The 17,732-nt window shown below is 36.4% G+C and overlaps 1 protein-coding gene and 4 non-coding genes across 6 annotated transcripts; 4 read left to right on the top strand and 1 right to left on the bottom strand.

Moving 5' to 3' along the window:
- Window positions 1-1,399: 1,399 nt before the first annotated feature.
- TRNAS-CGA lies at window positions 1,400-1,481 on the top strand. Its single transcript has one exon. It is a non-coding gene; the product is annotated as a tRNA-Ser (tRNA).
- Window positions 1,482-1,882: 401 nt separating this feature from the next.
- TRNAS-CGA lies at window positions 1,883-1,964 on the top strand. Its single transcript has one exon. It is a non-coding gene; the product is annotated as a tRNA-Ser (tRNA).
- Window positions 1,965-2,039: 75 nt separating this feature from the next.
- TRNAS-UGA lies at window positions 2,040-2,121 on the top strand. The gene has a single exon. It is a non-coding gene; the product is annotated as a tRNA-Ser (tRNA).
- A 965-nt stretch (window positions 2,122-3,086) lies between these two features.
- On the top strand, window positions 3,087-3,168 carry TRNAL-CAA. Its single transcript has one exon. It is a non-coding gene; the product is annotated as a tRNA-Leu (tRNA).
- A 12,773-nt stretch (window positions 3,169-15,941) lies between these two features.
- LOC111789174 lies at window positions 15,942-16,793 on the bottom strand. Of its 2 annotated transcripts, none has more exons than XM_023669837.1 (2): window positions 16,404-16,793; window positions 15,942-16,191 (listed from the first exon to the last, which is right to left on the bottom strand). In XM_023669837.1, exons 1-2 carry the CDS (start codon window positions 16,765-16,767, stop codon window positions 16,178-16,180), a joined length of 378 nt encoding a protein of 125 aa, XP_023525605.1. In that variant the 5' UTR covers window positions 16,768-16,793; the 3' UTR covers window positions 15,942-16,177. The 2 variants fall into 2 exon arrangements, with proteins under 2 accessions (XP_023525605.1, XP_023525606.1); XM_023669838.1 differs by lacking the exon at window positions 15,942-16,191 and adding an exon at window positions 16,232-16,343 and having other exon boundaries at window positions 16,414-16,793.
- Between the last annotated feature and the right edge of the window lie 939 nt (window positions 16,794-17,732).

Genomic DNA, 17,732 nt, shown 5'->3' on the forward strand with positions numbered 1-17,732 from the left:
TTGCAGAGAAGAAAGCCGAAAAGACACAACAAGGTAAATATGATTTACTCGTTGTAGAAATATGTTTAGTAGAGTATGACAACTCAACTTCGATACTAGATTCAGGGGCGACTAATCATATTTGTTCTTTTTACCAAGAAACTAGCTCCTGGAGAATGCTTGCGGACGGTGAGATAACACTCAGGGTTGGAACAGGAGAGGTTGTCTCAGTAAGAATAGGACGTTTTCTTCGACCTACGCTAGAATAGGACGTTTTTCATTTAAACGTGCATTCCTGTACGGCTGACAACGGCATCGCATCTTTACATTTACATTTTTTAGGTTAAGACAAGACATTTCTGTACGACTAATGACGACATCGCAACTTTACATTTTTCAGGTTAAGACAAGGCATTCTTGTACGGCTGACGACGACATCGCAACTCGAGACCATGACACATACATAGGGTGGTCGTATTTATTTTCTTAGACCTAGGCTAGAATAGGATGTTTTAATTTAAACGTGCATTCTTGTACAGATGACGACGACATTACAACTTTATATTTTTTAGGTTAAGACGTGTTAGTATGTCTGAGTGGTTAAGGAGATAGACTCGAAATCTGTTAGGCTATGCCTGCATAGGTTCAAATGCTATTGTTGATGAATTTTTAGCTTTATTTCACATTCCTGTACAGCTAACCATGACACATGCACATGGTAGTCGTATTTATTTTCTTAGACCTAGGCTAGAATAGGACGTTTTTAATTTAAACGTGCATTCCTGTACGGGTGACAACGACATCGCATCATTACATTTAAATTTTTTAGGTTAAGGCAAGACATTACATTTAAATTTTTTAGGTTAAAGCAAGACATTCCGGTACGACCGACGACGACATCGCAACTTTACATTTTTCACATTTAAATTTTTTAGGTTAAGGCAAGACATTACATTTAAATTTTTTAGGTTAAAGCAAGACATTCCTGTACGACTGACGACGACATCGCAACTTTACATTTTTCACATTTAAATTTTTTAGGTTAAGGCAAGACATTACATTTAAATTTTTTAGGTTAAAGCAAGACATTCCTGTACGACTGACGACGACATCGCAACTTTACATTTTTCACATTTAAATTTTTTAGGTTAAGGCAAGACATTACATTTAAATTTTTTAGGTTAAAGCAAGACATTCCTGTACGACTGACGACGACATCGCAACTTTACATTTTTCAGGTTAAGGCAAGGCATTCTTGTACGGCTGACGACGACAACGCAACTTGAGACCGTGATACATGCATAGGGTACTCGTATTTATTTTCTTAGACCTAGGCTAGAATAGGATGTTTTTAATTTAAACGTGCATTCTTGCACAGATGACGACGACATTACAACTTTATATTTTTTATGTTAAGCGTGTCAATATGTCCGAGTGGTTAAGGAGACAGACTCGAAATTTGTTGGGCTATGCCTGCGTAGGTTTAAATCCTACTATTGACGAAATTTTAGCTTTATTTCACATTCCTGTACGGCTAACCATGACACATGCACACTCGAGACCATGACACATGCACAGGGTAGTCGTATTTATTTTCTTAGACCTAGGCTAGAATAGGACGTTTTTAATTTAAACGTGCATTCCTGTACGTCTGACAACGACATCGCATCTTTACATTTTTTCGGTTAAGGCAGACATTCCTCAACTTTACATTTTTCAGGTTAAGACAAGGCATTCTTGTACGGCTGACGACGACATCGCAACTTGAGACTATGACACATGCATGGGGTAGTCGTATTTATTTTCTTAAACCTAGGCTAGAATAGGATGTTTTTAATTTAAACGTGCATTCTTGTACAGATGAAGACGACACTACAACTTTAAATTTTTTAGGTTTAGGTGTGTTAATATGTCCGAGTGGTTAAGGAGATAGACTCGAAATTTATTGGTCTATGCCTGTGTAGGTTCGAATCCTACTGTTGATGAATTTTTAGCTTTTATTCACATTCCTGTACGGCTGACGACGACATTACAACTTTATATTTTTTATGTTAAGGTGTGTCAATATGTCTGAGTGGTTAAGGAGACAGACTTGAAATCTGTTGGGCTATGCTTGCGTAGGTTCGAATTCTACTATTGACGAATTTTTAGCTTTATTTCACATTCCTGTACGGCTAACCATGACACATGCACTAGTCGTCTTTATTTTCTTAGACCTAGCTAGAATAGGATGTTTTTAATTTAAACGTACATTCTTGTACAGATGACGACAACACTACAACATTCCTGTACGGCTAACCATGACACATGCACTAGTCGTCTTTATTTTCTTAGACCTAGCTAGAATAGGATGTTTTTAATTTAAACGTACATTCTTGTACAGATGACGACAACACTACAACTTTAAATTTTTTAGGTTTAGGTGTGTCAATATGTTAGTGGTTAAGGAGATAGACTCAAAATTTATTGGTCTATGCCTGCGTAGGTTTGAATCCTACTGTTGATGAATTTTTAGCTTTTACCTAGGCTAGAATATGATGTTTTTAATTTAAACGTGCATTCTTGCACAGATGACGACGACATTACAACTTTATATTTTTTATGTTAAGGCGTGTCAATATGTCCGAGTGGTTAAGGAGACAGACTCGAAATCTACTGGGCTAGCCTGCAGAGGTTCAAATCCTACTGTTGACGAATTTTTAGCTTTATTTCACATTCATGTACGACACATGCACACTCGAGACCATGACACATGCACAGGGTAGTCGTCTTTATTTTCTTAGACCTAGGCTAGAATAGGACGTTTTTAATTTAAACGTGCATTCCTGTACGGCTGACAACGACATCGCATCTTTACATTTTTTAGGTTAAGGCAAGACATTCCTGTACGACTGACGTTGACATCGCAACTTTACATTTTTCAGGTTAAGACAAGGCATTCTTGTACGGCTGACGACGACATCGCAACTCGAGACCATGATACATGCATGGGGTAGTCGTATTTATTTTCTTAGACCTAGGCTAGAATAGGTTGTTTTTAATTTAAACGTGCATTCTTGTACAGATGACGACGACACTACAACTTTAAATTTTTTAGGTTTATGTGTGTCAATATGTCCGAGTGGTTAAGGAGATAGACTCAAAATTTATTGGGCTATGCCTGCGTAGGTTCGTATCCTACTGTTGATGAATTTTTTTAGCTTTTTTCCATATTCCTGTACGACTGACGATGACATCGCAACTTGAGACCGTGATACATGCATATGGTACTCGTATTTATTTTCTTAGACCTAGGCTAGAATAGGATGTTTTTAATTTAAACGTGCATTCTTGTACAGATGACGACGACATTACAACTTTCTATTTTTTAAGTTAAGGTGTGTCAATATGTTCGAGTGGTTAAGGAGACAGACTCGAAATCTGTTGGGCTATTCCTTCGTACGTTCGAATCCTAGTGTTGACGAAATTTTAGCATTATATCACATTCCTGTACGGCTAACCATGACACATGCATAGGGTAGTCAGGCTAGAATAGGACGTTTTTAATTTAAACGTGCATTCCTGTGGGCTGACAACGGCATCACATCTTTACATTTTTTAGGTTAAAGTAAGACATTCCTGCCTGTACGACTGACGACGACATCGCAACTCGAGACCATGACACGTGCATAGCTTTACATTTTTTAGGTTAAGGCAAGACATTCCTATACGACTGACGACAACATCGCAACTCGAGACCATGACACGTGCATAGAGTAGTCGTATTTATTTTCTTAGACCTAGGCTAGAATAGGATGTTTTTAATTTAAACGTGCATTCTTGTACAGATGACGACGACATTACAACTTTCTATTTTTTAAGTTAAGGTGTGTCAATATGTTCGAGTGGTTAAGGAGACAGACTCGAAATCTGTTGGGCTATTCCTTCGTACGTTCGAATCCTAGTGTTGACGAAATTTTAGCATTATATCACATTCCTGTACGGCTAACCATGACACATGCATAGGGTAGTCAGGCTAGAATAGGACGTTTTTAATTTAAACGTGCATTCCTGTGGGCTGACAACGGCATCACATCTTTACATTTTTTAGGTTAAAGTAAGACATTCCTGCCTGTACGACTGACGACGACATCGCAACTCGAGACCATGACACGTGCATAGCTTTACATTTTTTAGGTTAAGGCAAGACATTCCTATACGACTGACGACAACATCGCAACTCGAGACCATGACACGTGCATAGAGTAGTCGTATTTATTTTCTTAGACCTAGGCTAGAATAGGATGTTTTTAATTTAAACGTGCATTCTTGTACAGATGACGACGACATTAGAACTTTATATTTTTTAGGTTACAGTGTGTCAATATGTTTGAGTGGTTAAGGAGACAGACTTGAAATTTGTTGGGTTATGCTTGCATAGGTTCGAATCTTATTGTTGACGAAGTTTTAGCTTTATTTCACATTCTTGTATTGCTAACCATGACACATGCACAGATTGTTGCCGAAGTTTTTGTATTTATTTTCTTAGACCTAGGCTAGAATAGGACGTTTTTAATTTAAACGTGCATTCTGTACGATTGACAACGACATCGCAACTTTACATTTTTCTCACAAGGCATTCTTGTACGGCTGACGACGACATTACAACTGAAGACCCTTGTACGGCTGACGACGACATCGCAACTCAAGACCATGACACATGCATAGGGTAGTCGTATTTATTTTCTTAGACCTAGGCTAGAATAGGATGTTTTTAGTTTAAACGTGCATTCTTGTACAGATGACGACGACATTGCAACTTTATATTTTTTAGGATAAGGCAAGGCATTCCTTTACGACTAACGACATCATCGCAACTCGAGACCATAACACATGCATAGGGTAGTCGTATTTATTTTCTTAGACCTAGGCTAGAATAGGATGTTTTTAATTGAAACGTGCATTCCTGTACAGCTGACGACGACATTACAATTTTACATTTTTTTAGGTTAAGTCAAGGCATTCCTGATGACGACGATATTGCAACTTTATATTTTTTAGGTTAAGGCAAGGCATTCCTATACGACTGACGACATCATCGCAACTCGAGACCATAACACATGCATAGGGTAGTCGTATTTATTTTCTTAGACCTAGGCTAGAATAGGATGTTTTTAATTTAAACGTGCATTCCTGTACAGCTGACGACGACATTACAATTTTACATTTTTTTAGGTTAAGTCAAGGCATTCCTGATGACGACGATATTGCAACTTTATATTTTTTAGGTTAAGGCAAGGCATTCCTATACGACTGACGACATCATCGCAACTCGAGACCATAACACATGCATAGGGTAGTCGTATTTATTTTCTTAGACCTAGGCTAGAATAGGATGTTTTTAATTTAAACGTGCATTCCTGTACAGCTGACGACGACATCACAATTTTACATTTTTTAGGTTAAGTCAAGGCATTCCTGTATGGCTGACGACAACATCATATCTTTACATTTTTCAGGTTAAGGCACGACATTCCTGTACGGTTGACGACGACATCACAACTTTACATTTTTTAGGTAAGTCAAGGCATTCCTGTACGACTAACGACAACATCACATCTTTACATTTTTTTAGGTTAAGGCAAGGCATTCCTGTACGGCTGACGACGACATTACAACTTTATATTTTTCAGGTTAAGACAAGGCATTCTTGTATGGCTGACGACGACATCGCAACTTGAGACCATGACACATGTATAGGGTAGTTGTATTTATTTTCTTAGACCGAGGCTGGAATATGATGTTTTTAATTTAAACGTGTATTCATGTACCACTGACGACGAGGCATTCCTGTACGGTTGACGACGACATCGCAACTTTACATTTTTCAGGTTAAGACAAGACATTCCTGTATGGCTGACGACGACATCGCAACTCGAGACCATGACACATATATAGGGTAGTTGTATTTATTTTCTTAGACCTAGGCTGGAATAGGATGTTTTTAATTTAAACGTGTATTCATGTACCGCTGACGACGACATTTACATTTTTCAGGTTAAAGCAAGGCATTCCTGTACGGTTGACGATGACATCACAACTATACATTTTTCAGGTGAAGGCAAGACATTCCTGCACGACTAACGACGACATCGCAACTCGAAAACATGGCACATGCATAGGATAGTTGTATTTATTTTCTTAGACGGTTGTAAACACACGAACTAAAGCTTTGAAATCAATTGCATTGACAAACAGATCAACTTGGTTGGCTTTTATAGCCTTACAGACTAACAACTTTAGAAATCATAAAATTAGTCAACTCTAAAAATAGGAAAAGCAACCACCCACTAATTAATTTAGTGGTTCTTTCCTAGAGAAGTAGATAGAGAAAAGGTATAGTATGACTGTGGACATCAACCCTAGAGAAAAGGTATAGTATGATCATCTTTAACAATTTCTCCCTTAAACGGATTGCAGGGATGCTTTCAGTTTACTTGTGGTACTACACACATACCCATTGACTCACGTACTCTTCTTGTAGCTTGCAAATGCAACTCTGTTGGACTTGCCATAAATCTACTCATTAGAGACACTACATACATTAAATCCGGCCTTGTTGCAGTTAGATACATAAGGCTTCCAATCAATTGTTTATACATGGTAGCATTGAACTTGGCTCCTTCTTCATCCTTTGTTAGTCTAACCCCAGAAACAATAGGGTTTTTCACACTATTACTTTTTTCCATCCTAAACTTCTCCAAAACTTCTTTTGCATAGTTTCTCTGACTAATATAAACGCCTTCAGGATTTTGTAAAATCTCTACACCAGAAAATATTTCATTTTTTCCAAATCAGTCATTTAAAATTCAAGTTTCATAGAATTCTTGAACTTAATAAACATGCTCTCATCATTACTAGTAAAAATTAGATCGTCAACATATAGGCTAACAATCAAAATTTTACCTCCATCTCCTGTTTGTATGAATAAAGTATGGTCACAGTTGCACCTCTCAAATCCTCCTTTGACAAAATGTGCTTCAATTCGAATATACCATGCATGTGGGGCTTGTTTAAAGCCATATAATGCCTTCTTCAATTTGTATATCTTGTTTCTTGACCTTTTTTCTCATAACCTTGTGGTTGCCCAACAAAGGCGACTTCTTTTAATTTTCCATATAAGAAAGCACTTTTCACGTCAAGCTGATACACGTTCCAACTATTATGAGCTGCTAAAGCAATTATCATTCGAATAGTATCCCACCTAGCCACAGGTGCAAACACCTCGGTATAGTCTATACCATGTTGTTGTGCATAACCTTTTGCTACCAACCTAGCCTTATACTTGTCAACTTCGTCATTTTCGTTGAGTTTGGTTTTGAAAACCCACTTTACTCCAATCTTCTTCATTCCTTTAGGCAAATCTGTCAACTCCCAAGTCTCATTTCGTTCGATGGCTTCTATCTCCAAGTCCATTGCAGCTCTCCATTTTGAACTTTGAACAACTTCTTCAAAGGTAGTCAGATTTGTAGTTGAGGTTAATAGAATTAAATTGTTGTGCTCAGCTTCTTTAGAAAATTCTCCCCCGCTCACATAATCTTCCATCCAGAAAGATGTTCTTCTGTTCCTCACTTCGGGAGTGCTTTCTTTAGATATTGAGGAATTTGATTTAGATTACTCACTGGAAGATATACTAACTTCTCCTTCTTCTTCTGCTATCGTCTCCTCTTCAGATTCTTCCTCACTTTGGTCATGTTCGCTTCTTTCTATATTACTATCTTCCCATTCGAGGGTATCAAGTCTAGCTTCTTCATTAGTTTTCCCCCAATTCCAGCATTTGTTTTCTTCAAAAATCACATCTTAGCTTTCAACTATCTTCTTGGACACTGGATCATAGAGTCTATATGCTTTAGACTCTTCACTCATCCCTAGAAGCACACACTGAAAACTTTTATCATCTAACTTCTTTCTCTTATCGTCTGATATATGAACATGCCCAATGCATCCAAAAACTCGAAAATAATCAACATTAGGTTTTACGCCACTCCAAGCCTCCTCAGGAGTCATATCTTTCACTATCACTGTAAGACTTCTATCGAGCACATGCATTGTTCAGTTTACTACTTCTGGCCAGAAATTCTTTGGAACTTGCTTCTCTGATAATATACTTCTAACCATGTTTATAATTCTTCTGTTCTTGTGCTTAGCTACACCATTTTGTTGGGGAGTGTAGGCTGCAGTAAGTTGTTTACTGATACCATTAGTTTTGCAAAAATTGTTGAACTCATGAGAGGTGAACTCTCCACCCCTGTCTGTGCGTAGACAACGAATAAAATCTCTAGTCTCTTTCTCAACAAGATTTTTGAAATTCTTGAAGATGATAAAGGCTTCAAACTTTTCAGCAAGAAAATATATCCACACCTTGCAGCTGTAATCATCAATAAAACTTATAAAATACCTCTTCTTTCTGTTGGAAAGAGGTTTGATGGGTCCACAAATGTCTGCATGTACCAGTTGTCGTCTTTATGTTGCTCTCCATAAATTTCTCTTTGGAAATGCATCCCTATGTTGCTTTCCCACCATGCAATTAGTGCATATTTTAGACGATGCTTTCAATTGGGGTAACCCTCTCACCATTTACTTATGTTGCAATGTTCTCAAACATTTGAAGCCTAGGTGCCCATATTTGCGGTGCCAAAGATGAGTATTGTCTTCTATAATTGTTTGGAAGCAAGTGGTGGTTTGTGGCATGATTCTTGCAAGTATTATGAACATCCTATTTGCAGACATTGTTGTTTGCATAATAAGCCCCTTCTTGGGATGATAGATTTTGCCTCTCCATGTTGTATCAAAATAGATACACCTCTTTCTTGCAATTGTCCAAGACTTAGAAGATTGTTTTTCAACTCAAGTATATAGAAAACATCAGTGATTACCTGAGTTACTCCAGCAACTTGCAATCTAATGTTACCTTTTCCCAACACTGCCATCTTGAAATTATTTTCAAGCTTCACAGATTGTCGGAATTTCTCGTCAAAATCTGAGAACCATTCCTTGTTTGCACACATATGATTGCTACACCCCGAATCAAGGAACCAAACATCTTCCCTCCTTGATTGATTGAGCTCCACATATGACATCAACAAGATCTCTTCTTCATCCTCAAGCTCAGCATAATTTGCTTCCTTTTCCCATTGAGAACACTCATATCTAAAGTGTCCTAACTGATGACACTTATAACATTCAACGGTAGTTTTGTTGAAAGGATGTCTACCTCTTCTTCTTCCTCTACCTTTTCCTCGAAAAACTTTACGAGCTCGATCAACTCCTCTTCCACCGAATCTGGTATCATATGTCACCTTTAGTGCTTGTTCATCACTTGCACGTCCATTCAGTCTTTGCTCATGTACCATTTGTTAGACTCTTCAATCGAACATATAACATAGTCAAATATTGAGGTAATTGATCTCAAGATTTTTTCAATAATCACCACCTGTTTCATGTTCTCGCCATAGAATTTTCATCTTGTTTGCAATGGTGAGAGTTCGATCAAAATATGCATCAACACTCTCACCTTCTTTCATCGGTAGGACTTCAAACTCTTTCTTAAGAGCTTAGAGTTGAGCTCTTTTGACTCTTGTGGAACCCTGGTACTTCTGCTTCATAGAGTCCCAAATTTGTTTTGCAGTATCTCTATTAAGGATCATTTCCATAATAGTTCGATCAATGGCTTGAAACAAATAATTCTTGACCTTCAAGTCTTTCAACTTCTGGTCTGCAATTGTTTTTTGTTGTGCTTTGGGAACAAATAATCACCACTCCTTCTGCTGCGACAGGGATTCCGGTCTCCACCAAAGACCAATATTCCTTTGAATGAAGAAAATTTTTCATAAGCATAGACCAATGATCATAATGGCCATCAAACTTAGGAATTGCCGGTTGAACAAAATTGCTTTTAGCTACCATATTTTGAATCTCTTTCAGCTCACTCTTTAAAGAAAAAAACTGCAGTTTCTTCTTCCACAATCAGGCATTGCGATGTGGCTCTGATATCAAATGTTGTAAACACACAAACTAAAGCTGTGAAATCAATTGCATTGACATACAGATCAACTTGCCTTTTATAGTCTTACAGACTAACAACTTCAGAAAGCATTGACATACAGACTGAAAATATAGGAAAAACAACCACCCATTAATTAATTTAGTGGTTCTACCATTCCTATAGGAGTGAACATCAACCCTAGAGAGAAGGTCTAGCATGACCCTCTTTAACATAGACCTAGGCTAGAATAGGATGTTTTTAATTTAAACGTTTATTTATTTTATTTAGTCTTTTGTGGCGTTGTTTTTAAAGGTGTTTTCAAAACAGTCCATGGCTGTGTTTTAAGTTGAAGGTTATGTTTTATAAAAGTTTAAGTGAAGTATCTCCGCATCCAATATTCATGATATGTATGCAGTAACAACCTTAACTTAAGTAGAAAATTTCACGCCTAAATTTATAATTTCAACACTTCAAAAACGAAATCTAACAACATTTGTAACCTTGCCAAATCAGAAGATAGAAAACTAGATTTTGTGGTTCCTTCTTTCATGATATTCTTGTTGGCAACCATTTAGGTTTATTTATTTATTTTATAGTGGTTCTTATACATTTAGATTAAAAAAAATTGTTAAAATTTTCACTAATTGATTTTCTTGGTATATGGTGTCCCTATGATTTTCGTAGAAGAAATGAAAGTTATTTTAATTATATTTTTCTTAAATTTTGTTTGATTGAGAGTAAAGTAAAATTTGTTCGTTGGTTTAAAATTGAAATTTACCAAACACTAATGATCTCCTAAAAGTATAACGGTCTGCGATCCCAAACACACGAACTTGGTTTATCTTTTTTACAATTTTTGTTCGAATATTTGAGGCCGGCAAGAACAATTTGTATAACCTATTGTCCTTCGTTTGGTTTATTAGGTATAATGTTATATAAAAGTGATGCCTTTTTTTGGCTAATGATATTAAGAAAGGAGGTGGAAGAGGGCACGTGAATATTGACATGGTCTTCTTAACATTTCTTCTTTGTTTTATACATTACACATAGAATAAACTTGTGAACATTCCTTTTCATTATGGACAAACCTAATATTTTAGTTTATTTCTCACCTTTTTCATTTGAATAGATATTAATTTTAAAAGAAGACTGTATTTGTCATTTATGTTAAGAAGGTTGACTAATTAGGTTTTAATTAGTTTAACTATTAATTAACAAGATCTATCAAGGAGACTAACCTGCATGGTGTAAGTGTGGTTAGACATTAGTATCTCTCTCCTTGTAAGTTTTAGATTCAAATCATGTATTGAAGAATCAAATGTTAAAGACTTTAAATTTCGAATCATGAGAAAAGATAAAAGTAAATAAAAGCAAAATTAGAAATAAAAGCAAAAGTATAAAAAGAATGAAAATAATTACATGCAAATTAAGAACATACAATACCATAGAAGAAGAAGAAGAAGAAGAAGAAGAAGAAGAAGAAGAAGAAGAAGAAGAAGATATCATCTACTTCCCATTAGCTTTTCTTAGGGTCTAGAAACTTCTTCAATGATATCATCTACTTCTCTAGTCTCTCGCTCCTTACGAAGGCAAGTTTGTCCTATGCACAATAGTGTCTCCTCAAGTTGTCTACTCCTCATGTAATCTCTTGTCCCATCTCAAGGCGGGTTTACATTTGACACAGTAGCAATTTCTCATATCACCTACTCATGTAGTCCCTTGTCCCCTCTCAAGGGGTTTACATCTACATAGCCGTAATTTCTCATATCACCAACTCATGTAGTCCCTTGTCCCCTTTCAAAGTGAGTTTACGGGTATTCACTACTAGTTTCTATATACAGTAGTAGTTTCTTATGTCGCCTAACTCATGTAGTCCCTCCTTCCTTTTCAAGGTGAGTTTACGGGCATGACCCTTTTTTATATCGTGGGGATTCCTTAAATGGAAATTGTTTATGCTGCTAGCGGTCTCATAAGTTCTCTTTAGGTTCCTTGCATGTCATGGAAGTTTACTAGGTTCTTAAGAAATCTAGAAAGTTTCAATCTCGCTTAACGTTTCCCGGATTTCCAAAGTTAGCTCATTGTGACAAAACCAACCACTGGGTGCACTCAGGTTTAGAAATCTAATCGTTATGCTCGATCTTAAGTTGCTTGATCTACTGGAACGTTCTGACTTAGGTCAACATGTAAACCGCTCTAGTCCTAGTGCCCTAACCTTAGCTTGTTTTTCTCATGTATGCTTTACTAGGGGAATATTCCTATCAATCACATAAAGTATGGAAAGCATATGCTATTCATTTATACATGTCTATTAGGGAGATATTCCACTCATTCACCTAATGGACGAAAATTCTAAATCATAAATTATACATTCAAGCAAGCTCCCTACGGTGATCACATTCATTAGTTAAACTGAAAATCACAATATCTCATCCTCCAATCTAATACAATGAAAAACATTAAAATAGGCACGTAACTCAATTTATGATCCAAGAGGCATTTTTGTAATTTTTCATATCATACATATCGTTCTCATCCAAAATTGCTCAATTTGAGTCCTAATCATGTATATTCTAACCACCTAGGGCAAAATACGCTTGCATGCTAGACTATCCTAGTGATCCCTACAAGTATTACTTGAGTTTGTGAGGTTACGTACCAAGATGAAGCATGCCTTATCAAAATTGTTTTTTTTTTTTTTTTTTTTTTTTTTGGNAAGTTTCTGAACATTCACGGGTAGGTCCCCGTCCTATTTCAAGGTCAATATAAAAAATGGGGTAAAAACAGTTGAACGGAGGTTGAACCGGACGAAAATGAGCTTACCACATGCGCAGAGCCATGCACGACTGAGGATGGGTAAACGCATCCTGGGACTGACATGCGGCAGACACTGATTGCAGTGTGTTTAGGAATCGGGTCAGATCGGTTGTAGAGTGGTTCGACATGGATGCAAATCTTAGACGTGCATTCAGGTTTGTCGTTGGTATTTTGAGGCGTTGCGCCATTGGTTGGTTGACGTGTGTTGCCTTTTATAACTTCTTGCACAAAACTTGACTCAACCTAGTTTATTTATTTATTTAATTTATTATTATTATTTTTTTTTTAAATTTATTTCAAAGTTCATTCAATTATTTATCTGGTAATTTTTTAATCAAATAAAATAACATATAATTGAATCCAAAATCGGTTAAAAATTCTATACTTACGGTTCTTGACAAACGCCAGAACTTCTACCTCTAGACTAATTAGACTTCCAATTCCTCCATGAACAACATTTATACTAAAATCTCCAAACTTAATTCCTCAAAAATCTTACCGATCGAGAGAAAGTCTGAGAAAGGAAACGCGAAGAACTTACCTAGTATTATTCTAATAGTTTTGGATGATTTCCGAGTCTAGAGGGCTTCTCCTCTAACCCATGAGCAATTTTTACTACGTTCTTTTATATCTTGTTGAGTTCTTGTATTTGTTTTTAAAGTATTTTTCTCATCAACCTGATTTATAAATTTAACCTCTAAGACTTTATCCTGGGAGTTTGAACATAAAAGAACAAATTGAGTATTTAATTCTTCCAGGCTCGAGTGCTACATTTATGTTTTTTATTTTACTTACTAAATTCACTCAAAGGTTTTTTTTTTTTTTCTTTTTTTTTGTAATGATCCAACTTTTTACACGTACAGATTGGAGTTGATAGAAAATGCTTAAAACAGGTAATTTAATTAAAAGACTTTAGAAGGCATACATTTAATATGTGGAATTATGGGTATGGAATGAAAGCTTAAATGTATACTATTATATTTGGTTGATTGGTTTGGAAAGAGTAACGGAAAAAATAAAAACACAAAATAAAGTTCCCATTATATTTATTGAGTTGTCAATTTGATCAACGGTGTAGCTTCAATTACTACCACCTTATATATCAAATTAAATTAATGAAACAATGTATAAATAGTTTCGACACAATTAATGAATAGTTCGTGAACATTAAAGTGATGGAAACCAATCTTTTGTAGGAGAAGGAAAGCAAGGTTGTCATGCTCCACTTCTTCTACGTCTGTTCGTTCTCGAAAGGGCTTATTAGGTACAACCGTCATTAGCAGGAACGCTTTGTTGTAGAAAGTACTCGAGTCATCAATTCGATTCTTCTCCACTAATCTCTCAAACTTTTATTCTCTATCAGAGATTTCAAATTTCATACTGTCACTAAAAAGACAAGACAATAGTAAACGAATGAGAAAAAAAAAAAAAAAAGTAAAATTTTGTGTGTTTTAAAAGCTTACAATGCCTTGGTAATAAATCTAAAATTCAAAAGGAAAATAATACAATCCCTGACGCAATATCTACCACTCAAAAGTGTGCATAGATATGAAAATATTATTACTCAACCAAAGAATACAGATTTAAGAATGAGAAAAAGAATTGGGATCAAATGTTCAATCTTCATTCATATTCACGACCTTTAAATAGGATACAAGATACTAAATAATATCTACCAAGAAAATATAAACTAACTAAATCCTGATAATAAAATAAAATATACTACTATTCAAATTCAACTGATTACGATATCTAAGATATATTTCCTAACTAATATATTCGGGAAGATTACGAATATCATATATTCCATAACTAATTTAAACTAAAATAAGTTGCACTAAATTGTGACAGCCTCCCTTAGTGCAAGCTTATTTCTCAATAACTCCGAGAGCTTCTACGAAAAACTTCAAACTTCACTTTGGCAAGTGCCTTAGTAAATATGTCTGCAACTTGCTCATTAGTATGTATTTCCTGCAATTCAACATCCTGCGTTAACACGTTCTCTCGAACAAAATAATCTACGAAGAATTTCTTCCAGTTAGGCTTGCGTATGGACTTCTTAGGCACGCCACCACCTGAATAAGACACTGACACATCATGTTCAATGATTTCCTTCTTAATAAGTTCCACATCGCAGCGATTCAATTCTAATGAGAAAGAGTAATAATTCATCTCAACTTGTGCAGACTCAGCATACTCCATACACCGGTGAATTACATCACTGGTAGACTGCAAAAGCTCTTGATCTGCAGAAGCTTTATATCCTTGGTCAAGGTCCAAGTCATCCTTACTATGATCATCAAGGGCATGCTTGAGCTTTTGAGCAAGGGACTCATCTTCTTCAGCGACCCAACCATCACGCTCATCACAAGCACTGTCACCGTTGTCACTAGATGCATAGTCCTGACTTAAGAGGGTATCAAATCGATCATCCAAAAGCTGTCGAGTTCGTGGCTTATCAACATCATCCTCCACATGGTCAACATCTGCATCCTCAAAAATGTCATTGCCAAAAGATTTGTTATTAATAATATTCTGGCTTCCTGTCCCTTCTCAGAATCCTTAGCCACACTAAACTTATTATCCATTGAACCATCCTCCCCCAAGTCCTCAACATCAGAACCAAATTGTGACAAATCATCATCATCAAGCAGTGCAGCTATTTCTGGGTCAAGCTGGGGCGGAGCATCAGTAGCCGAATCCTGCGAATTGGTAGTTTGATCTAAATTCTCCAAGATGAGAAAATCGTTAGCCTCAGAGGGGAGGTAAAGACCGTTAAGATCGTCAAACGTTAGCTCGACAACTTCATTTTCGTCGAATCTCAAATCCAAGGCCGTGGAGTAAACAGAAGGGTCATTAGGGGCAATAGAATTGATATCGGAGAAAAAGAGAGAGTCCATATGCGAAATTTGGAGAGAATCAAACTCAGAAGCGTAAGTAGTGGAATTAGAATTTTGATCACCTGTAGAAACATCATCTTGATATACAGCTGAAGTCACGTTTGTTGGCTGGTCAAGAACCTCAGTGGTTAAGCAATATTCCCAAATTGGATCTTGAGAACTTTTATTTTCATGTACCGCATTTGCTTCTGATTCCTGCATCTTGACTCGACAATTTGGTTTAATATGGCCTGGCTTTCGGCAATGATCACACACCACTTTCGCCTGACAATCTCGTTTAAAGTGGCCTGGTTTTCCACACCTGTAACAAGCTTTAAATGGCTTCTTTGACGACTCGTCACTTCTGAATTGATTCTCATTGCTAGATGAAGGCCTTGAGTGAAAATTCTGTCTCCTTTGATCTTTGACATACAACACACCTTCTAACTTTGGGGAAAACTCGTTGCTGCTAGTCATTTGCTTAATCAAGGCTTCCTGATTGGAAAGAAGATTCTCCAATTCAATTACTGTAGGTTGATTTGCCCACCCTTGTATTGAGGAAACAAAGGGCATAAACTCTTTTCGTAATCCACGAATAAGATAACGCCGTAATCGAGCCTCACTCACTGGCTCCTCAGCATCTAATTCTGAAATTTCAGAACACAGATTTTTCACTTTAAAAAAATATTCTTCAACAGAAAAATTACCTTGAGTTACCATAGCTAGTTCATTCTCTAGAAATTGCAGTCGAGCGATATTTTTCTTAGTGAACAACTTTTGAAGTGTATCCCATACTTGCTTTGGTGACTTTAAATCACGAACATGATCAATATACTCCTTGCTAATCAAAGTTCGCAAGGTAAATAAGGCTTTTCCGCACTTGATCTTCCATTGTTGACGTAATTTTGCATTTTGTGGAGTATCGGCTAGAATTTCTGTGTCATCACCTTCAATTAAATCCCATAAATCTTGCCCTTGTAGATAAGCTTCCATGCATAACTTCCAATAACTATAGTTATTGCCAACCAGCTTTTCCATAGCTACACCCATAGAAACACTCCCACTATTCATCTCGTTGAGTAATAATATTAAACCGTACCAACTTGGCTCTGATACCAACTGACGCAATATCTACCACTCAAAAGTGTGCATAGATATGAAAATATTATTACTCAACGAAAGAATACAGATTTAAGAATGAGAAAAAGAATTGGGATCAAATGTTCAATCTTCATTGATATTCACGACCTCTAAATAGTATACAAGATACTAAATAATATCTACCAAGAAAATATAAACTAACTAAAAATCCTGATAATAAAATAAAATATACTACTATTCAAACTCAACTGATTACGATATCTAAGATATATTTCCTAACTAATATATTCTAGAAGATTACGAATATCATATATTCCATAACTAATTCAAACTAAAATAAGTTGCACTAAATTGTGACAATCCCGATGTTATTCAAGTTATTTACACCTGGGAAACAAGAGTGGGGATATAAAATGAATACAAATGACAACCCACAAAATAAAAATTAAACTGACGCATTGGGTCGAGCCGCCTCTATGATAACGTAGGTCTCAAGCACTCCCCGACTTCGATTGATACCTGTGATCATCTTAAAAAAAAAAAAAAAAAGTGAGTATAAACGTGCTAAGTAAGCAACCTACTTTGTAGGCTCTCATTGCATCTTTAACTTAGTAAGTAAGTATCCACACGCTTTACTCTAGGCTCTAGAAAGATTAGGCTCTAGAAAGATTGAACATAATCTCTACTGTTGTCTAAGCATCTTGGGAGACCTCAGAGTTTTTTAGGGCACTATAGCTACCTGCGGACCCACTCTAATTCAGAGGTCATGGTTCAGCATTTTCTGTCATTATGGATCTATCAAGCGACAAATCCCATCTCTGGGTGAACTATCTTTCTGTTCTGACTTAGGATAGCTTCCTTTATTTATGCGGTGGGAGGCCGGTGTCCTAGGTTGAGGCACTACCTCATAAAGATTTAATGGGACAATATGGTGT

Source organism: Cucurbita pepo, chromosome LG02 (genome assembly GCF_002806865.2).
Source record: "Cucurbita pepo subsp. pepo cultivar mu-cu-16 chromosome LG02, ASM280686v2, whole genome shotgun sequence".
NCBI classification, from domain to species: Eukaryota; Viridiplantae; Streptophyta; class Magnoliopsida; order Cucurbitales; family Cucurbitaceae; genus Cucurbita; species Cucurbita pepo.

Coding starts and splice junctions, on each gene's coding strand:
- LOC111789174 (XM_023669837.1), bottom strand. CDS start 16,767: ATGAATAGTGGGAGTGTTTCTATGGGTGTAGCTATGGAAAAGCTGGTT.